This window comes from Anguilla anguilla, chromosome 5, assembly GCF_013347855.1.
Source record: "Anguilla anguilla isolate fAngAng1 chromosome 5, fAngAng1.pri, whole genome shotgun sequence".
Classification (NCBI taxonomy): domain Eukaryota; kingdom Metazoa; phylum Chordata; class Actinopteri; order Anguilliformes; family Anguillidae; genus Anguilla; species Anguilla anguilla.
The window spans coordinates 11,267,711-11,290,766 of NC_049205.1; the positions used below are offsets into that span (position 1 = coordinate 11,267,711).

The window sequence follows — 23,056 nt, forward strand, 5'->3', positions numbered from 1 at the left end:
CGCAATACGCTGGGTAAAGTCCTTTCTGATAAATAAACCTTTGGTATCAAGTTATTTATGTATTTGTCCAAGCTGTGCACGCACATATTAATTGTACACACTTCGATAATGTAGGCCAATTCCAAAATTCGGTGGTATTTGAAAATCACTTTAAATATTTCTAAAGCCTCTTTTTAGCTAAATCACTAGACAGGCCGGAGCCGGAAAAAAATGTATATTTTGACGTTAAAAGCTTAAAGATAAAGGGGACTGGGACTGTAGAGAGCAGCTCTAGGATTCTGCTTTGATTGATAGCGTGCCTATCAAGTCAAGGCGCTGAAGCGCTTTCGGGGGCCGATACAATCTACCACAAACCCAACTGCAATGAGCATATCTTCAAAATCGATGATTAGTTTCAAGCCCCATTCACCCCCCGTCAAGATATTAACTAACGGTAAATGTAGACTATGCAACTATATTGCATTTGGTGTTCTCGTATTTATTTTTTCTTTTTTTAAATAAGTACAATAGCCTAACATAAAACATAAAATTGTTAGACCTATAATGTTTTATGCAAGATGAACGGAGTGATATAGAGTGAATAGACCCCTAAAATAGTAGCGATGTTCGACCTGTACCTTTGTCATGCCTGGTGATAATTTTTTTTTTTTTAAATTAAAAAATCATATTTCTTAAAGTAGTTTACCTGGTATGATCCTGTATACTCATAGGAGCTTATAATTTAAGCTTTGCAACAACACAGGGGCGAATGACACGATGGAAGGGTATGGCTTATTAAATATAAGCGTAAAGCAAAAAAGGGATATACTGGAGGCGAATTACACTTTCTGCATGTTTTAATCAGGAAGGGTTTTACAATGACCAAGTTGTTACGCTCTACGAAATCGGCTTCCTACAGTATCTACTTTTTGCTTTTAACTTCAATGGACTTCGATGGATTAGGGCCCATAATACAACAGGCATGGTCGTGACGATCATGGTATATTTTCGTCAATATCTATGATTATTATTTTCTAATCGAACGCTTTTTTCGAGTCTTTATGGCAATTGTATATGCCACATGATATTTATCCTTTATTTTTAGGTTAATTATAAGCTTCTCTACTAAGTCGTATTATTTAAATGGTGTTGAATTTGATGGAAGTAGGGTAGTTTACAGTGGAATTTTCTGTTTGTAAAACAGATTGAAATAGAGTGTTAATAGGCTAATAATATCAGTTTGTGGCACGGAGATTGCCATGATATGCAAGTAATATAAATGAATAAATAAATAAATAAATACTTTAACCCACAAAAAACACATTCGTTACAAGTTACCTTGGATAGAATATCTATTTACAATCTAACAACCCAGCATGCTGAAATAAAGACGGCTCACTAAGAAGAAGCAAATCTGTTGTCAATGTCAAGATGGAGTCTAAGATAATATTAACGGGATATTCCAATTTGTTGAAGGGCACATACAAACCCATGACCTTATTGTGACCTATTGCTGTGACCGAAGTGGTACAGCTCTCTTATATAGCATGAGCAGATTTGTTCTCTCAGGACTTCATAATCCGCCATTGAAGGAAAATACTGCCGCCTATTTTACCACCCTCACTCAAATGTATCAAAACACTTCTCTTGTTACAAACTAACCAAATAAACTCCATATTTGAAATCAAGTTAAATTGTATTAAACATTACAAATATAAGTTGGTTTAGAAATCCATTGCTCCTCCATCTACATAGTTTGAACGCTTAGCCACCTTTAAATAATTCAAAATAAGTTTTCCAATTGTGACGTGAACATAAATGACAAGATACCTATATCATTATTGACGTAAAGCAGCATTACAGTTGAAGGTTTGTTCTTATTGACATACCATCTTTGAAACCAAGGTACGGTCGATACATGCAAGAGATCTGAAAGCAATACACTGTAGAACGCAAGCACAACATAAGATTTTCTTGGTATTACAAGCATCTGTTAACGATTAGAACCAAGGGCCCTCCTCCAGTTCTTTCCTGTCTTTCCAGTGAGAGGCCGTAGACATGTTGACGTCAGATCAGACGGCCAGGAGCCATCGTGCTCCAGCAGTAGACGTCATCACGCTGCACGTTTCATTCCAAAGGCAATAGGGTCCATAGTCTGGTATGTGGGTCAGTTTCTCTTTAAATTGGCCTGTGGAAATGTATTTGTATAAAAATTTCTAGCCTTATACCTCGTATTTTATTGTTTTCTCTGTCATTATTTAGCAGAAACGGAGCAACAACAAAAAAGTTAAATAACCACAAATGCAAGTTTTCTCCAGTGTTTCGTCTCTGCTATGTAATAAATAGGTCTTTATATATATTTTATAAATATTTATTTTGTAAAAAATACTGAATGAAACTTCACATTCATTATGTTTAAGCACTATCTATAGGTCTATTTTAATGTTGATCGTGGGTGGCGATGGATTCAGCCAATCCTGAGGACTTAAGGGAAAAAAGTAGGTTCTTACACTTTCCACCACGAATTTCATGCACCATAACGTTTTGCTCATTAAGCACTATACAGTATAGGGAAGCATAAGTTAGGCTGCATAAACATTTTTAACCGGTTTGATTTGGCTGCACGCACGCAATAAGCCACAGCAATTTCATATGATCGATAGAGTATTGCCCTTTGCGCAACAACCTGTTTTCTGTTTAACAAAGAAGTACAAGCTACTGGGTACCTTAAGGCAGGGTAACTCTCCCACGTATACACTAGGCCTATATAACTGTCAAAAGAAGTCGACATGACAAAGGTTTTGTAACTCCCTAGCTTCATTCTTAATTATGTTACCTGTTTCAGAACCAGACGCTGAAATACATTTAAGACTCCATCACCTTCGGGTTATCTGTGCGGGTCACAGACGGGGTAAATAGCCGACATGTCATTTCATCCTCTCAAATTATCCTGTTCAGCGGAAAATCGCCGCATGTCCGCCATTTATTTGGTCATTTAAAATAAATAAATAAATAAATAAATAAAGATTATGGAATGTTTAGTTGAACTTGACTGGATAACACGTATTTACCACAAACTGACTCACAAAATGGTCTGTGAGTAGTTGATTTGTCACAAAATGCTTGTCCAGTACCAAACCGTAAACAGTACTGATGAAAATAATAAGTAAATAAATAATTTATATTTATTTTTGTTACGAAATTAGCATTATAGAGCGTAAAATACAGGTCACGATGGTATTCATTTCTTTTTTCCTTCGTGACTTTACTTGAGTTTACTTGAACAGACCATTAACCTCGCCTGTCGTATTATTTGAAACAACGTAACGGTATGTAGCCTACAGATTGCTATCATCAAGGAATTTCTGCAAGTATTTATATGCGTCCTCTATTAAACAGAAATAATAATACTGACAGGGCACGTTTCGTTTTAACTCACTATGAAATACCCGACCATGATAGAATTCAAGTAAAGCTCAAGTAATCGAGTTAAAAGAAATTAAGGCCAACGCGGTTTCTGTGGTTGAATCAAGCGTCAATGAAACAAAAAGGTCCCGTTTTGATTTGAATACGGAGATGGGGATAGGCTTGAGCTGACACTTCAAATCCCTGCGTTTGAAGCAATGGTCGCATTTATTATTACTAACCTAGTAAACTTAGTGGCGTTTTAGATCATAAGTCCACAACGATTTTCCCGAAGGAAACATGAGATTAAACGTCCACTCTCTTCATACTGCATGTGCTGGCTTAAGTAAATTTAGACCTGGCCATCGCCTCCAAGACAGCTGCCTACTTCTTTGTAATAGCTACCATAAACCAAAGACTAAACAAATGAAAATCTCTCCATCGTTCCTTTGTCCAGAAGTTTTTTTTTTCTTTCCCAAAAGCAACGGTACAACCAGACAGTTGACCTTTTTGTCGAACTGTACTTTTTTCTTACTCTTTTTTTGTGTAATGTTATGGAGAAGATCAGGCCTGTGCCCTATGGTGCTGTCAGTCGTGACAGTTCCCAGATGGAGCCGCTACTGTATGTGAGATTGAGTTTCTCACCAAAAAACTCCCTCACTCTCCAAACCGTCCTCAAAAACCTTCTTCTTGCTCAGCAGAGCGCTGGCTCGCCGGACACTAAGCTGGTAGAAATTCTTACATTTTATGGAAGAAAAGCTGTGTCGATTTCTTGATTCAAGTTTCCGCTCCCGAGGTCCATCACGAGGCGGACGACTTGCAGACCTGGATACAGACTCAAGTCTTCAGGTAAGGGATTCGCGATACCGAATCTGTTTTCGGGGACTCGACTGTGATATTAATGTGGGTATCAATGTGTAACCTCTAAACTCCGTCGTATTTATTCGAAATCACTGTTAATTGTAGCACTAGTGTTTACCTTAAATTAATTCAAATACTTTTACTCATTCAGGGAAAAGACAGCATAGCCTAAAATAAAATTCCATCATTAACAGCACATTTATATCGGCAAATATGATAAATACGATTATTCATTCATAATAATAATAATAATAATAATAAATGTTCCCCTCATACGATGCATTTATAATTTAAAATAATGTTTAATTTCATTTGCATTCATTTTCTGAATTATCTGAAAGCATAGTGTTTATTTTTATCATTTCCAAGGGAAAGAAGAATCATTTACTGCATCGCGAAAGGATTGTTAAGGACCTGCTTTTTTATGTATTTATTTAATCCTTTACGTTCCTAAATATATTTTAATAAAAATAGACGTTTAGACAAACCTCGTGATTAATTAAACAATTATTGGACCCCCGAGCCTCCAAACGTTTCTTAGGATGCAAACATCATCAAGAACCATTCCTAACAAAAAAATGTGAATTTGTGAACAAAAATTGTGAATTTGCCCAGATTTCCTTTTTTTAAAAAAAAATTTATTATTATTTATTTATTTTGTCTGCATTTAAGAAGGTGAATCTAATTAATAGTGTATTGTATATATTCGCATTTTATATGTTCCGGCTTCTCAACACGAGCAATTTTGATCACTGTTTGAGCTTCCTGCAGCGCATTCGTTGTAGCTGGAGGAGAGGCGGACCTCCCAAGTGGCAGGGCTTGCGTGTCATTTCAAGGGACTCTTCTAACACTCCATTTATTCCGGCAAGCGGGAGGTGACTGCACTGTTTTGTCGGTGATAAACATTTTAAACCCTTAAACGTGAGCATAAATCCAGCCACGCGGAAAACGCCGACCAATAAATGGCTGCATTTTAGGTCGCATGTTCTTTTCCAGCTACAGCAAATAAAAGATTAAACCAAAGTAAACAAAAGCGCCATTGTTTTAGATTCAAGATGACAGTGAGAGTGAGGATAGGATTATATGTATGCCAAGCGCACACCTACACGTGTATTGCGTCCGTCCGTGCGTGCGTTGCGTGCGCGTGAGTGAGAGAGATATTTGAGATTAAATAACCTCTTTTATTGGGAGATCGTTCAAACACAGAAATGACTGTACTTCAAAATAAAAGGCCAGACAAAGCAACAACAATATGTTTTTTAAAAACCGAACATCCACCGCAGGAAGAGAGAGAGAAAAGATACAGAGTGAAAGATGCATATGAAAACATTTACAACAGTGTACAGGTATGTATACACATTTAGCATTTTTAGCTCGATTTTATTTATTCATTGGGCAGAAATTAAAGGACGGGAAAATATCATTGTAAAAATGTTTTCTTCAAACACTGAAACTTTTGTATGGTATTTCATAGAACTTTAATACGCCTGCGTATGTTAGGGTCATATTTTACATTAGGCGACACACTGAGCGACGAAAAAATCGAATGCCATTTACAAAATAAAAAGTACGATTCAGTTTATGTTCGCTGCAAAGTAGATCTCAATTAAACGTGCAATAGCCTACCTTTACACGTCCACATTATATTTATGTATGGCTACTATTTCTGGCTGTATAATTCCATCGAGCTGGGAGATGAATCGTAAGTGCCCGTGCGCGCTTATACTTCAGTACTGCCAAATGCTGAACGTCATAGGCCTCTTCTACAAGAGACTGTAGTAATGACTATAGCTAATAGCTTTATTTCTATAGTTATGATCGGCTCATTTCTGGTGTCCACGCTTTGCAACTTGTTGACAGACCCATAAATCGTCCGTCTACAAATCGATAAAAAGTAGGCTAAAAGCAGAAGCATTGGTATCGAGAAGGTACAAATGTAAGCTTGAGAACACATTATAGGCTACATTTCTGTGCTGTGCGTTATGATCAAAATGTTTTATCTTGTTATTCCTTAACTATAAAACGGGACGTTTCGACTAAAGCGATATCATGCATTTGTAAGCCTATATGGAATGGAAGCACATTAGAATTATTTCCATGCATTTTTATTTGCTATTATGCTGGCTCTTAAAGAGATCTCTCCCATTACGTAATCGTTATGTATCAGCAATGTCCTCAATTGGTTTTTAAAAAGACGGGCCATAATTAAGGATGGGACACCCTGTTAACATTTATTAGGCCTAATAGTCGTGTTTTTTTAACTAAACGCTGCGGATTGACACCGAATGACCCCGGGCAGATTCGAAACATTTATGTCATTCATTTAAGTGGAATGGAAAACGTAGGAAGGAGCGGTCTGATGAACAACCATATCATTGTACGCCCAGTTTTTCCCAAACGAATCATGAACATGTTGCGGACATCAGATACACGAAACATTCATTTAATGTTGTGTGTGCGTGTGCGTGTGCGTGTGTGTGTGTGTGTGTGTGTGTGTGTGTGTGTGCGTGTGTGTGTGTAAAATAAATTTAATTAACTTCGAGTAAATAATCCAGATAATCACACTGGGGTCATCCGGGCACATATTTTATCCAATTTTATATCAAATTATTGGCGTTTGTTTCAATGCCAAGCGTCAGTATTGCCCCTTCACAGGGAGCATATTGATTAGGAGGATACATGTATGTGCATTAATAAATTCAGACGTAGTGATAAGAGATATGATTAAGGATCGTGGGAAGGTTCGGCGGAATTGTGAACACAAGCTACGGATCAAAGTATTGATAGGCTACTGCTTAAAATATTTATGTATAATAAGTCAGACAAATGTTTTGGAGCCAGTCAATTACCAAGTATTGACCGACTAATTACCTAGTCTTGCAAGAATTGTTGGGTTACTGGCCTACAAGAGTAGTCTTAAATATACAAGAGCCCCTTCGCTCAAAATACAGAACCCTGGTGACGCACTATCGATTTTGACCGTTTTTAGGACGTCGAAAGCCGACATTCAAAAAATCACTTGTTTTCACCCGCATTGCCTCCGTCAGAAAGTCTAATCCGCGTTATAACAGTGTTTAAATTTATGTAGGCATATAGGCCCACGTTTGTTCTGCATCTCAGGACACATGTACCTATCGTTGCTGTTTCCAGTATTTGCAAATTTATCAAATTTCCAGTAATTTACAGATTCCATCTCGAAGCTATATTGACAGACATCAATTTATGGCGATTGAGACGGAGGAGATAATGCAGTCCCTACGCGTGTAAAAGCTAACAATTTATGAAAGTTAGCTAGAATGTTGACTCAACATATGGAAGTGTGATTTAGTCGATACAATCATTTGATGTTTGTTTCAGGTTTGTTGCCGTCAGACGTCAGAATTTATGCAGTTCTTTCATTTCTCATTTGAAAGTGCAATAATCTACTTTCGTTTGCATTGACTGTAATGTAATGTAATGTAATGTAATTAGGCCTTTTTTTCCAGAAAAAAAATGTTTTATTTACTTGTCAATACATATAAGTGCGGTATAATTAAATTTTAATCTGATATCTTTATATTAATAGGCTATTTGTTAAAATTATCACAGGACATTATCACTGGAATTTAAACAGTATTCGTTTTAGAATGGAAGATCACAGTGGAAACAAACATTTGCAAAAACAATAGCACTTAAAAAAATAAAATAAATAAACAGTACCCTCATCGTTCATCTTTTATATATAGCCTGATATTCATTTAATGAATAAACGTATATTTTTCGCACCAATTTCACCTACTGATATTACATTCAATTGACCTCGGCAATAAATTAAGGCTTTCAAGAAATTATAATTTCATTTAAATTAAAGCTCTAAAGCTCAAGAGTTAAATGCCAAATGTTCTGAATTGTTGCGTACCTCCCAGCGTGTAGGTGAGCCACAGGCCAATCAAAAGGACTTTAGATACACATCACATTGTTGTAGTGTTATTGAATGTTATTCATAATTTTGAATTTTCTTTAAGCGCAATTTGATATATCTCTGGAACTTTTACATGTTGTATGTTAATAGGTTATTTAATGAACATTTAATGCGTTGGCCTACATTGCAAATTAAATGGTAGTCCTACATCTGAGACCATATAGAGTGCCATCGAATTGATGTTTTACTTCCTCACTAACACTTAGTAGCCAGATTTTTAAACGTATTAATTGTACAATTGTACAGTTTTATATAAATCTTCTGGCACTCTCGATGTCACAAATTAGAAGAGAGACGATAAGTTAATTGGATGTTTTTAGATTGTACCATGTTAAGGTACGTTTATTAACAGTAATAGTTTTTCAGTATTACTCTGCTGCAATTAATATCTGAATGATTTTAGATCGCTAAATGAACATTGATTGTAAAAAAAGACAATGCACTAACTTAATGGGCCAGGTGATGGCCGTAAAATTGCATTACAGGGATAAGACTAGATTTTTTTGTAAAGACCAACAAAAACATATAGGGTAGGTATAGATGCAACGAAAACAATAATATATAATTAAGTTACAGAGCATACAATGTTTAAAGATATCAGTTATTTTGGATACACGCGTAAAACAAATCAATTATGATTCGTTGAAAAGAATGTACTCGTGCGCATATTCAGTCGGTAATGACACTGACGGACATTTCTCAACACCTCGAATTGTTGCGGTCCTCAAAGTCTGTCAGACAATACTAATGGTCATATTCTAAAGAGCGCACTTGTCCATATATATTCGGTTTCACTTCCCACATGCAAAGTTTACAAGTTTATCATTTTTGTTTTCCCAGCCAGATGGCTCGCAGCCTCCCAACATGTTGTCGTGCTGCGCCTTTAAAGAGTACCAGGGACCGATGGACAGTCCTGCGACATCTGTAGAGATCCAGTGATGCTACCCATTACCTGTAGTTGCAGCTATTTCAAGTTATCCCATTGGCGAGTTAGACACAAACGCGAAGAATAGCCTTGGCCGTCTTTGTTTGCGAACTCTCAAAGGCTATGGGCCTCTAATGTAACCACGATTCCAGAATTTCCTCATGTATATGGATATATTTAGCTGTTTTTTATTTCTATTTTAACTACACCATGCATTCTGCATTACTTTTAATATATGCTCCACAGTTGTAGTCTACATATGACAGGCTAATCTACGTTTAGCTGGATATCCTAAATGCATTATGTATCTCAATTTCTCGAATGAAAATTTAAAAAAAGTAAAAAAAAAAAAACTTCAAAGAAGCACTAACACGTTGTTGTTGAATAAGCCGTGAACGTAACGTCGACAAGCTCAATTTTTCAATTTCTCTACGCTCAACAACCTTGCAGACTTCAAAAAAAGTCAAGAAACATGCTTGCGAATCAAACGCCGAGGTCCACCAAAATATCACCGATACGCATTGTCACTTAAACCGCAAATAAATCAGTTGTCTGCATTGATTGCGTTTTCAAATGTCACTTTTCGTCATGGTTTTCTGCAACATAAAATTCATGGTAAAAATCTGAGTTTGTGATATTAAGTTCCGGCCTACAATTTACCACTGGCCTTACCAACTAGGGAACACTCATTGTGTTCTCTGAAAAAAATTAACTTTCTCGGTCCAGGTGAGCGTCTGTGGTATAAAGCTTCGCGTTAATGAGACCGTTTCCTTGTGTTTCTTATTTTAAAAAGCTCATACGCCACTTGGACGCCACTGCATTGGACAAAAACTTGCCTATAGTCTCTTCGGTTTGGAAAAAAGGACATTGTCTCAAGTAAAGCTGTGTGTTTTCAATGTAGCGCCATATTTCAGAACCATTGTGGATGTCCCAGTGCATTGTAAATGTACGAAGAGAACTGTTGTAGGCCAGGCAATATTAAATAGGCTCCTTTGCTCTGTTTGTGGGAGACAATTTAGGCAATGTATGCACATGGATTCTTTGCTGGACTGACAAAGAATTCATGTGTATAAATATCAAATACAATGTTTGTCTGCACAACTTTAAGTTGTGTATGAATCCGAGTAAAAATGAAGAGCACTGAAATACAGACATCAGTGCGGTCATTTTGGTAACACATAAGACAACACGGGACAACCAATGTGCAAAGAATAAATATAACACAGGAATGCTGCCCTAGGCTAAACTGCAATGAGATCCTGATTGAAGTCTGATGTTTGGAAACAGCAGTGACCATACGTTTCAGTGAAGGCTTCACAAAAGTACACCAGTGAGAATGAAACTATGTACGCAATAGTGCAAAGCCAGTTCCTTTTGTATACCTGCCAACAATACAACAAGACTTACTTTGAATGCCTGACGACAGCAACATGCCCAGAGAAGAAAGCCATTTTTGACAAATGCTGCACCATTTCTGGTAAAGCTGGGTGCCAAGGGTGCCTCCAAACTACACAAGTCACCGATTTTAGTCTGTTCTGAAACTCTGAGCCTGTAGAGGTTAAAGGGCATGGAGACAGAAAGAGGCAACCCCACAAGTTTCTGCTCTGAGCTGCAAGCCCATCCCAAAGCTTGAGAAGTTGAGAGACTGGGGGTGCATTTTTGTCCTATCGATCATGGTCCTACTGCAGGAGGCAATTCCAGCAGCCTACCGGAGCCTGCATTTAACCATGGTGATTGTTGAACCCCATCCCGTTCCACATGCATCTCTGTCATGAGCGCATAATCCAGGACTAGACATAAACTACTGCACCTTTACACTAAGGCTGACATATGACACACTGCTAGGCACTCTGCATGATTCATGGGGAAGTAAACATGCATTAAATCACACTTTTGCTGCAAAAGGTTTCACAGCAAAATGAAAGGATTCATTATCCTTCAAATAAATCTAATTTGTCATCGCATCTCCCTGGATATTCCTCCAAGTATAATATTACCCATCAAAATATGATGCTACCTTTACATATTCTCTTGCTACGTTAAAACCACATCTGTTATTTTCTGCAGTCAACTGTTCCTCAAGATAAGTTTTGGGCTCCACGTCTGGTCTGCTTTGCTTCGTCATACATCTCCCACCCCAAAGTTTGAACCCTATCATGTAGACATTTAACCAGCAACCTGATGCTCAAAGTGCCTGCCAACTCCTCCTCTGCGGCCTTTGTAAGAGTGATGGGAGAGTGTGGCATCACAAAATCCCAAAATGGCTAAAGTTATGGTAAACTGTTCAATCACTTTGTTTTGCTGTATGAAAGCAAATCCTTTGGATTATTTCAAAGTCTGTGACACCTCATTTTAGCTCCACCTATTGTGGGGTTTATGAAACCTCTTTCCACCAATACATTACAGTGCCTGTTGTGTGCCTTGTGCAGGTTGTGCTCAAATAGGGCAGTATAGATACCTGTTTGTTGACCTTGATCACTCTGCAAAGTGGAATTAAAAGCCCTGCCACTCAGCTGTGGTCCAGCCAATCCACTGGTACAAATCACTGAATTCCTGAGGGTTTCCACTCCCCTCCAATCGTATTCCAGCAGGTCTGCTCTCTTTGGCCAGCCCCTCTTACATCATATTATGCAAAGAATGGGTTCAGGCATCAAGGACCTGGAACAAGATTCCCAAATTCAAAACCCTAACTCTGGATTTTCGTGCAGTGCAACAGGGCCTAAAGAAAAAACATTAAGCATGTCTGATTTACGACCGCGAAGAGTAGCACGTCTTTCATTTAGAACAAATGTAAATGACTGTAGGCTACGTAAATGGGGCCGCTTTATTAAATTAAAAATAATTTATTGGCTTGGGTTTCTTATTCGGTGCAACGTGTCATTTTCTACAGAAACACACAAGATGCTCAGATAACAGTTTTATACTACAAAAATATGCATACATGCATAAGCCTAATAGACATGCTTATTTTATTATTCAAGTACTGATTGTACTAGCATATCCTCGAAATGTAAAATTTATGGTCACGCCTGACTGCTTATTGGCTTTTTTTTAACAACGTGTGATCGAAATGGTTTTACATATATATTGGCGGCGTCGCCTTGCTTAGCCCATTCAATTCGCTTACATATCAAGCCAGAAATACTTGGCAACTTGCAAAACATAAATTGTAATATGTACATAAACTCCGGACTTTGATTGGCTTAAATAAAACTACAAAATAAGGCTGCAATAATACACATTTACAGGCGAGTAAAATGGTTTGAAGAAGCCTAATAAAGAATCTTGGGCAGAAATGAAAATTACGTTCTTATAGACTGCAGAATAGCACCATAAATTGTCCACACATCATCATCCTGAGTTCTCTCGTGCATTCTGGCAGCCAATACCCTTAAAGGATAGCTACCCCGAGCGACAGCAGCTCCACTCTGCTTTGCAATAGAGTCTAATGCGGCCACGCAAACGAGCCTTGGTTAATTGCAAAAGTAGAGTGCAGTGGTTCTCGGGCTGACCAAAGCGCCACAAAGAAAGATGTGAAAAAATATCGTCATTAACTATCAGCATGGTGGACATAGTTCGGGAAAATGAGTAGAAAAAAAGTAGAAAAAAACAGTTATCTTTTAAAGAGAAGTAATATGGCCTACCCGAGAAACGCAAACGCTTGCAGCTCTGCGCCAGTGGTTAATACTGATTTGTCACAGGACGTGAGGTCATCAGAGCATATCCGAGATCTGACGGACAGCCCAAGCACGCCCATCGAGCTCTCTTTTCCCCATTAAGTGTAAGGACGTCTTTTCCACCTGCAAATTGACAAACCAGTCTCTCGTTTGATACAATGAGGACGATTGGCTGATTATATCACTGCGCTGTTTTTCTCTCCATAAATGTGATGCTTACCTATACCTGTTCTGTGCAGATTCGCTTTTCTAATCTGGTGTACTGGATTACCAAGTGTAAACGCAGTAACATGTTCAGTATCCACTCAACTTTTAATTCGGTTTTTCTAGAATTTCTTATCATTGTCAGTGCACCATTGACTTACACGCCAGCGGATCGATGCACTAACTGTGCACACTTCGTAGACAACCAGCAGTGAACATCATCATTTTGTGCGATGGCGTGGAATTGTGACCGATCGGCTCACGTCTCGCCTTTCTACTGCTTCGTTCGCCTGGCCGGCAGTGGTGGCAACTGCTCAAATTCCCAGACGACTGATAACCAATGCTTTTAAAATTCCAGAATCTTGAGAGCTGTCTGCCCCAAACTGTCACTGAAAATGCGGTTTTCTATATTTCGACCTGTTTCTTTAAGTTGAAAATATATTCGCTGTTTTGAATATTTATCATAGGGCTCTCTGGTGTGATGGATGATGACGATTATTATTATTATTATTATTTTATTATTATTAACAAATAACATGCTGATGAGGAAACAAAAACCAACTGGCAAATAAATTATTTACATAACAATCTGGAAAAACAAATAAATAAATCGAAGGCAGGATTATGTGAAAGGTGGTTTGCCGTTTATGAGTTTTGCACATATTTCTAAATGTGAAATATCTGACTTGGTGCCTGGAGTCCTGGACTAAGTTTTTTTCCAAGGCAGAGTGAGCTGGCATCTAGCCGTGATTGCAGGTTCCATTCAACGCCCAGTGGAGACATTACAAATTGTAAATACACGTTTTCAAGTAGCCTAAGAGAGAAAAACCCTGTTGGGTTGTACACCCGTGACAAGTTGAAGACGAGAGAATAATGCTGAGCGCACGGTTGAAATTCCAATGAATTCCCCGAGAGAGCGGATTCTGTGTCAGCGACACGTTCTTAGATTACACCATATTGTGCTATTTCTCGAAGTCATGAGATTGGTTTTTATTGCGTTCGATAACAGGACGTTTCCTGGATCCTGGATGTCAAATAGGCTAGCAGAGAGCTTCTGAACTGTAAATCAACAACAATCATGTGAATATATTAATTTTAATCGAGTTTAGTATGCCATATTGCGTTTACCAAAAGCCTAATGCAAAGAGTGCCATTTTATATCGTCAAATAGGCCTACCTTTATAGCTAAACAGGCTACATTTAAGCGTCGTCATAATAATAGGCCTACAGCATGTCTGGGTCGCAGCTATAAACGAAACGCCGTACGTTAAAGACGGATGAGGCCACCTCTGTGTTGGCTGGTGCCATAGTAACCAGAGAGCGCAGTGATTTTTCACGCAAATCTGTAACTTCATGTTGTCCTATAGCCTATCACATCCCTGCTGTATTCTTTAGCGGTGTAAAGTATGCGCCTTAATTTTGCCCTAATTGTTCTAGGCTACGTGAAAAAACTAAGACCATAAACATCACGTCATATAGTAGAGCTCATTGTAAACTATATAGGCATACACAATAGCCAGCTGTAGCTTGTGTCAAGATCATACCAAATGCTTTTATTTATACAGTGAACATATGAGGAGATTAAAGCGCTTGTAGGTTATCTGTCTTCAGCGATGTGATTTATTGCATTCGTTTGGAAACAACTCATCCATTGGTGTTTTGCTATTTCAGATCTCTTTTGTGTGTCACAGATGCACCAGTCCAGATAAGATCAAACAAGAACGACTCTGGGAGAAGGAAGAACTGACGTTAACCAATCACCACCAGCTGTACAGTTCTCTGCGATGCCATGTGATATGAAATAACCGAAATCGATTTATTAAAAACATAAATTTTATGCACAAATATTTTTTTAATAAATGCAATTTTATTTTCTTTGAACATACCCTAGTTCCGCTGCAAATGTGAGCTGCCTGACCTTTTTTAAGTGTAGTTACGCTGGGCAGAAAAATTGTGTGTTTCTCAGACAAAGATCGCTCACGGCAATTCACAGAGCAACTCAACATGATCATTTAGCTGACGGTGGGACAGAAGTTTCGAGAAAAACAGATACAAAAGTTAAATGAGTTTAATCACACCATGAGCATATCTGTACAAATATGCCTCCCGACATGCAAAGGTAGAAATCTATACATTTTTAATTATGAAAGGGAATATATTTTATATAAACCTTAGAATATAGGTAGGGGACATGAATGGCAAAATTGATTTGCATTTTGATTAATGTATCTGGCCTCCTCTATGTCAGCTCAGAGAGATGTTGAATTTCTCTAGGCACACATTTTTAGTTATGCAGTTTGGCTGATGTCACATGTTTGTATCTTCCATGACTAAATGAATTTGGTGGACATCACATTTTAATTAAAAGAAGAAAAAAAAATGAAACAAGAAAAAAACAAAATATGTAATGGTTAGATTTAAATAAGTGGCTTGCCTTGGGAAAGTTAAAATCTCAACATAATAAAGTTACCTCAACAAATGGCATCAAACCTCACCTTAATAACAAAAGGCTATTTACAACCACAGTAAGGGATATGTGAAAGTATCATTTGACTGTATCTAATGCAGTGCTTAGATGTAAGTGTTCTAAGTGATTTCTCATCAGTCTCTCTGACGATTTCTGTAGAAGGCACAGCATTGGGACATTAGTTAAAAATGAAAAACTCCTTTTTGCTGTGTTGTGTCTGATATTCTTTCTGTTAAGCCGAGTGTGTAGTGTAAGGGGCTGTGTTGGCTCAACTCACTTCTTTCATTTTATCAGCTGGGAGCCAGTTACCTTTTCACACTTGATCCTGCCATTTTCAGAGACCAGGGTGACATTCCAGCTGTGGGCCCACACCTCTGCATTGCATCAGTGATGCCTATCAGCTGTCTGACTTTGATTGTACCTGCTCTGTGTCACATCACGGAGGGATTTCAGATTGGCATAACAAAATGATATTTGTACACATACGCACACACAAACACAAACACACACACACGCACAGGCACACACACGCCTACATGTGCACAAACATGCACACACGTGTGTACTTGTCCACACACACATGGACACATTAATCACTATTTCATATAATATAATCATAAGCGTTATGTACTGACATGTTTGCATTATTGCGTGCAATGTGGTTATTCCAAGCGCATTACATTACAGCCTTTTTAAAATTCAGTGCATGTCAAAGGTATTAAATGTGACCAAACTTCCTCCATCATGTCGGACTTAAGTGAACTCACAGCTGTCATGGGGCCTGTGTTTTACATCATACCACAATTCAGATATTTCATTAATCTATTTTTGAAACAAAAGAAAAAAACAATTACATCCTCCATTTAGGAGAACAATTATGCATTGTCTTTGCTATTGTGAGCATGCAGTTTGAAGGAAGATGGAGGGGTCTGGCATGTAAACTCATCTTCCCCTTTTATTGATTCCAGAAAGGATCATTTTCAAATGGAAAGCAGCTTGTTTCAGCATGGTCAAAAAATCCTGCTTTAAACATCTTGAACAACCCTGCAAATACTCGCATATCTATATCGAATCATGTATCATGATACATTTGAAAAAAAGATTATATAGTGATTAATTTGAAATAAAATGTAGTTATCTCAACCCAATACACTATTATTTGGATGATAATTTCAGTATGCAGTTTGGTTAACGTTGAATGGTAAACAAAATGTCTTGTTACATTAATAAACTAAAAATGTAACATTACAGTCATTTTGCATTATGAGCGTTGCTAATGTCCAGTGATTGTGTATGAGGAAGATAACAAAAAAGCTGGTGACAGTTCCCTAAAAAAGCTGGTGGGTGAGTAAAATGACACCACCAGATGGTGCTAGAGTACGAGTACCAATTCTTTGCCACCTAAAAATAAACTGAGCAGTAAAATGGAAAATGCAGAGTTCTAAAATTAAATGTGTCATTTGCTTATAGGGTGGATGTATATAACCAGAATGTCATGAGTATATTCAAGCCAAATAGATACTTTAGCTCCCTTCAAAATGATGGTGGCAATTACATCACGAGGCAATGACAAGATTCTGCACCCATGGCTTGCTTTAAGACTCAGCGGGTCATCCTAGTGATTGTTTGTGCAGAGCGGCAAGTTTGCTATGTGAGAATAGGGACACTTCATATGATAATGTGTCATGCCGATTTATCAATGAGTAAAGTTTAGGACTCCCACACCGCCTAACAAGTATCACCGTAAGCTTTTTTGCAAGTGTAACTGAATCAAATTTTACATTCGCTTTGTAATGCCATGATTTAAAATAGCACAAGTACTGCCCTCACACTCATTTTAAAATACAAACAAATAACAAATAGTGACTTTTACCCTGTTAGAGGCAGGGACCTTACATTTTGCTGACAAGATTCTGTAGCTTATAACTCAGCAGATGTCTCCTGCATCTCTTCATCCTCCATGAACACGCAAAGTAAAATAATGAAGAAACCTAAGAGAGGCCTACTCTATTGAAGATGCAAATGGAGCTATTCCATCTCATGGATTATACACCAGCACTGGAGTCAAATACATTCATGCAATTCAGCCAATGCAGTAAATTAATTGAAATTGAATTCATTAATTGAAAAAAATCCATAAAACATTGCATATCATTTTCAATACAATGACTGTATCTTTATTTTTCATGAATTTTGAAAATTGAAAATAAATTTACCCTGGTGCTGCTATATACATCTGGATATGATATTTTAAGCACATTTTCATAAGACAGCAAGTTAATGCTATCCCAATAATAATAATAATAATAATTAGTCATAGAAGTAGTAGTTGCAGTAAATTTGTATTACAGTTAATACCTAAAATGAATGCACTGAAATTTGCAGGTTACTGAATCTATTCCGGTTAAGTAGCTCAAGGGTACAATGTGGGCACTCCCCAGTGGGAAGTAAAAAAAACAATGGTGGTGAGAAAAGAAAAAAACAACACCCTTGTGAGAAGAAATATCAGGAGAATCCCAGATGACAAAATTTGCCCCTCCTACTGTGGCTCAAATCAACCATACAACCTTCAAGGTGCAAGTCCTGTTCTTTACCCATTATGTTACACTGCCACCCAATGTTCAGATGGGTACATTGTAATTCTTAAAAAATGAAATGTCTTTTTGATTTTCTGTGGATGATTGTTATTCATTCAGTTCTTTTAACGTTGGTTATTTTATGGCCGTGTAGGTGTGTAGCTCTGGAGAGTTTATTGACAGAGTTACACAAGTTCTGCAACATTGAACAGTTGGTTGGCTGTTGTGCATTTTGGGATTGATCTTATTCATGGTTCTGTAGTTTAGCTGCCTAAAAATGAAACATTTTGTTCACTGAATTCTTGATTTCTCGACTGGCAGCATTATGAGATATATCTTGCCGCTGGAGGATGGAGTCAAATCCTAAAAATCCTGGTCAACTGAAAACCAGGGTCCTTATTTTAGCAACCACTCAAGGCACTGCACTGTGTGAACTACAAGGGGTTGTTCTTTCTGGTACGTTCTCCTTTAAATTGTTTTTAAATGGAGTGAAGTCAAATACAAATGTTATTATTATTTTATCCTTCGCACTTTCCTGAACACTACTTCATTTAATTTAAACATTCATTTAAGTGATGCCTTTTGCAATGAGATAATTTATGTGACACAAATTTTGAATGACCACATCCTCTTCAGATGGTAGGATAAAGAAAAAAGAAAAGAAAAACACAGGGCCAACTTACATTTTAATAATAACACTGGGTAACATTGCTTAGGAATAAGGAACACAAGAGCTCACTTTGATCAGGGCAAAAGGCACTAATTAATGAACAGGGTAGGACAAACGAAAACAGGTCAAAACGTCAGTCCTACCCTGTTAATTAAACAGTGTCTTTTGCCCTGAGCAAAGTGTCCTCCAGTGTTCTTTATTTCGGGCCAGTCCCGAAGTGTCCTGGTAAGGAGCTTTTCTCTAATTGTTTGTTGTAACTTGGCCTCATTTTGATATCAATATTTTTAACGACAGGCCTAGATTTTGCTAGATTTAATAACTTATAGACAGCGCTTTGTATGAGTGAGTAACTTGTCATTTTTGTTAATGGAAAATGCGGTTTATTGAGATTCATTTGTAGCTGAGCTGAGGTCTCGTCCAAAATGTAAGCTTTAACCAGTCGGCTGCCTAGATTCACCATTGTATATAGTTATCTCCCTCTAGTGGCCAGGTGTGGCAAATACTGTGAACTGCTTTTGCAGTAGGCAGAAAACAATTCGACGAGGGAGATCAGCATTACGAAAACAATGGATGACTTTTCCCATTCTTGTTGGCCGATGCTACAACAGTGATAATCATAGCTATTGAAATCTCAAAATATTTGATGAATAGCCTTGATTAGATCTAACCTCTTCTATTTAATTTAGCAAACTTCATTATGAAGCCTACCTTAAAACTGCTCTCCGTGCAGTTACGACATGCATCCCAAAAGGACAGAACCGGGCGTTTGAACCTCGATGAATGTATGCCGATGTTGTTCCTGTCTATGTGCTGCGTTAATCAATGAGCGCGGTTATTTCCCTACTCGCGGCAAGTGGAGTGAGAGAAGAAACTGTCACCCTTAGCATGGGGGCTGAGAGAGGGCACAAAGGCCCTCTTGTAGAAGTCTTATACAAACCCCCATGTGCACAAGAAATCCACACAGAACCTGACCCCTTCGGCAACGAGCACACACTTAAGGTAAGGTTCATTTTGAATGGGCTTCAATATATTGGCATATTTGGAAGGTAAATAGCCTACTGATATAAAAGTTTTAAAAACCTTTCTGACAGAAATTTGTTGATGGACGCGTGCACCTACATGTGTCCAATGTAATGCAATTATTTAATGCAATTCATCAGAACTAGCCTGCTATCATAAATAGGTATTTAAGTCATGTGGCATAGACTATATCCTTATCGTTGACGTTGTTGTGTGGTGTGTAAATAGCCTTCTTAGATATTTAAATAGTAGTAGTAATGAAGTAGCCTAATTCAATTTATCTTGTTTGCATGTTTAGTTTTGAGAAATTGGAATTAACCTAATTCTTTGACAGCAGTACCGTATAAACTGTAGGCTGCAGAAGTTCCAAATTACACACTTGAATTGGAATTCTACAAAACTATTGATCACTTAGCCGTCCGCGTTGTGGAAATTGTTCTTGACAGAATTCGTCTTAACTGTAAGCTCTTTCTCAGGTTGATAAAATGAAACCGTCAGTTGTTGCTGCTATTCTCCTGCTGGGACTTTTGACCAGCGACGCGATGCCTTCAAGTCGCGTGTCCTGCTACAAGAAGGTTTTGAAGGACAGAAACTGTCACCATGTCGCAAATGGCATCGATCTGATGCGACCCATCGATTCTCTCCAGAATCACTTCTGGGAAGGAAACAAATGCGATATGGTCTGCTACTGCAATTTCAATGAGCTTCTCTGCTGTCCCAGGTAATGCCACTTTGAACCAGTGGATGGAGCATATGTTTCAAAGTGAAACAGAGGGTTTCTCTGTGGAGTCAAATCTCAGTAGGGCAGGCTGGTAGGCGCCGAGCATGGTCCAGCCGAATAAGATCCAGTCTCGGGCAGTTCTTGAACACAGACTACATTGTCGTTATCATAACCGAGTCACCTATTAATACACGGTCTAATATTTTTTTAACGAGTGGGTTGTGTTTTTCTAGTTAGTTAAAAGGTCATTCACACAGTTTATGTCATGGTTTCAGGTAGGCCTAATATACATTTCTGATATAAAGTATTTTCTGTTGCTAGTCGTTTAAGTGTAATTGATTTAAACATGTTCAGCTAATTCCGCTTTAAAGTACCGAAATCCAAATAAGCATTTAAGAGAAAGGTCTCGAGGTCAAGGCCGCTTTGCCTGTTTTTGTGTGAAATTAATTATGTAAGTCTATCAAATGTTAAACAGGTTTTAGGATTTGGTCAAGATTTAGTCTGCCAAGCTATTGCCAGGAAGAGTTCAGAACAGAAGATCATACAGTAGGCTAAGATGTTAAACAAGGGTACTAATAAATTCATCCTTTCTATCATTCTATTTCCAGGGATGTTTTCTTCGGACCCAAGATCTCCTTTGTGATACCGTGCAAAACTCGCTGAGAGAGATCTGTCTGCAGTCGGCCTTCAGCTTGAGTTGATGGAAAAATCTTACCTGACACCATGTTGGTGCTGGTCTGAATAGCTATACAATTAGCTCTTGTGACCTGTGCGCTGTGAAGTTCATTTTGTATTTTATATGGATATAACCAAATTATTAGCCTACTAAAATGCCAGCACCAACATGGAATCAAATCAGCCTGGCCGTGTTTCATTTGGGAATGAGATACATAAATGGATCACTATACTAATGTATGTAACATTATTAGAATTTCATATGAGCATTACTTGTATTTGGCCACATTCACTGAACATGTGCCACAGCAGCTATTCAAACTGGTCATACATATTTCATGCAAGTCTTATTCTTACCTTTATGACAATTGAACAGCCCTCTCTTTGTGATTGATTTGCTACAGTTGTATAGTCATATCTAACTAGACTGACACCAACTGTGACATTTCAGGAAATGCTATACGTTACCGATAAAGAAAGATGAGTTATACCAGCAGGAACGCTTAGATAATGGACATGAGTGAACTATTACGAAAGGAAATAAATCCCATATTTTATCGGTATGGGCACTGTAAAAACATGAGCTAAGTTAGAACACTCATGTCCAAAATACTGTATGGGTACAAGTGCTGGGCAGAATGCAAATCAATAGGAAAAATCAGCCTACATACTGCAGTGGACAGTTTTTTATGATGACATCCTGAGGAACACCCCTTTGGGCCAAAACATTAATGTTTTGATTATTAAATTGTATCATTTTTCATGAACTACAGTGTGCAACTATATATTTTTTCCATTCCCAACACATTACCATCAGTATTTTAACAAGAGTAATAACACAAAAGTAATGCAGACTCGCTGGTTACTCAGTAAACAGAGTCTGCTGCCGTAATTATCATTTTATGCAAACTCAATGCTGTATAACAATGTCATTGGTATTACATTCAATCTGGTGGCTGTAAGACAAGGTGTTTATGTTTTAAACTCTGCAACTTGGTATTTAGCAAAGTGTATTTTAATCTATAGGAAAACTAATAAAGAAAGATGGAATGTGTTTATAAGCTGCTCTAAATGTCACAATATATTCCTTAAATTGTACTGCATTATTGTAAAAAAAAAAGAATATGACAAAAAAAGACATTTGCAGTGTCCTTGTGTTGTCAATTAAGTTTTTTTGTAGGATTAATACTGGTAGACCTGAAATGTGTGTGGCAGCATTACAACAGGATGTGAAACCAAGAAACTGCCTCTAGCTTCTCATGCTTCCGTTGTGAATGAAATCATATTAGTTTCATTTTTAGCAAGTTTCTTCTTGCAAACCAGTATTCAAATTTGATCTGCTAAAGTGATAGCAGACTGGGTAGGTTGACATATCAGGAGGTGCAACCAACACATTGCAATAAAAAGTCTTCAATGTACAAGCACTGTACAGATTAAAGTAAACCTCTTTGGAAAAACAGCTTGTAGGGAGGGGGTGGGGTTATTCTGGGTCATTTGGGGAGGGGGGCCGATGAGCAAATAGAACACATTACACCATTTAAATATTACTTTTACAGAACAACAAAACAGAAAACTGTGCTAAGCCAGTAAAATTGCTGCGTGTATGCTTTCATGTCCACTTCCATAATCTCAAATGTTGCAGGTTTTTTTTTTCTTCTTTGGACTTGCTCCTATCAATGATACGAGATCAAACAAGGCATAACAGCATGCATGTGAAGAGAATGGAATGCAGAAAAAACACAAATAAGAACACACATCCTTACAGTGCAACTGCGGGTTTCACATGCTGCACATGCTATCAAAAATAAAAATTAGGATAATTGAAATTGAAGATCTGTTACAACTCTAGAAAAGACTCTGTTGTGTTCTTAGGAAAGACAGATCTGGCCCAGAGGAATTCAAGAAGTAAACCTAC

At 37.7% G+C, this 23,056-nt stretch overlaps 1 protein-coding gene and 1 long non-coding RNA gene across 5 annotated transcripts in view; one reads left to right on the top strand and one right to left on the bottom strand.

The window, feature by feature from the left end:
- The window catches only part of LOC118227978, a 74,768-nt gene extending 63,115 nt beyond the window's left edge, over positions 1-11,653 (bottom strand). The window contains exon 1 of the long non-coding RNA XR_004765389.1: positions 11,590-11,653. This is a non-coding gene — a long non-coding RNA (uncharacterized LOC118227978). The remainder of the gene's footprint in view (positions 1-11,589) is intronic.
- LOC118227977 (scrapie-responsive protein 1-like) lies at positions 3,660-22,279 on the top strand. 4 transcript variants are annotated; one of them, XM_035419126.1, is made up of 4 exons: positions 3,660-4,233; positions 14,684-19,724; positions 20,222-20,466; positions 21,075-22,279. In XM_035419126.1, the coding sequence occupies exons 2-4, from the start codon at positions 19,548-19,550 to the stop codon at positions 21,127-21,129; spliced, it is 477 nt and encodes a 158-aa protein (XP_035275017.1). In that variant the 5' UTR covers positions 3,660-4,233; positions 14,684-19,547; the 3' UTR covers positions 21,130-22,279. The 4 variants fall into 4 exon arrangements, with proteins under 4 accessions (XP_035275017.1, XP_035275019.1, XP_035275018.1 ...); XM_035419128.1 differs by having other exon boundaries at positions 14,704-19,724; XM_035419127.1 differs by lacking the exon at positions 3,660-4,233 and adding an exon at positions 5,552-5,591.
- Positions 22,280-23,056: the final 777 nt, after the last annotated feature.

Excerpts from the sequence above, each read along its gene's own strand:
- LOC118227977 (XM_035419126.1), top strand. The coding sequence starts at position 19,548 with ATGAGCGCGGTTATTTCCCTACTCGCGGCAAGTGGAGTGAGAGAAGAA. Across the intron at positions 19,725-20,221 it reads GCAACGAGCACACACTTAAG|GTTGATAAAATGAAACCGTC; the intron begins GTAAGGTTCATT and ends GCTCTTTCTCAG. Across the intron at positions 20,467-21,074 it reads GAGCTTCTCTGCTGTCCCAG|GGATGTTTTCTTCGGACCCA; the intron begins GTAATGCCACTT and ends TTCTATTTCCAG.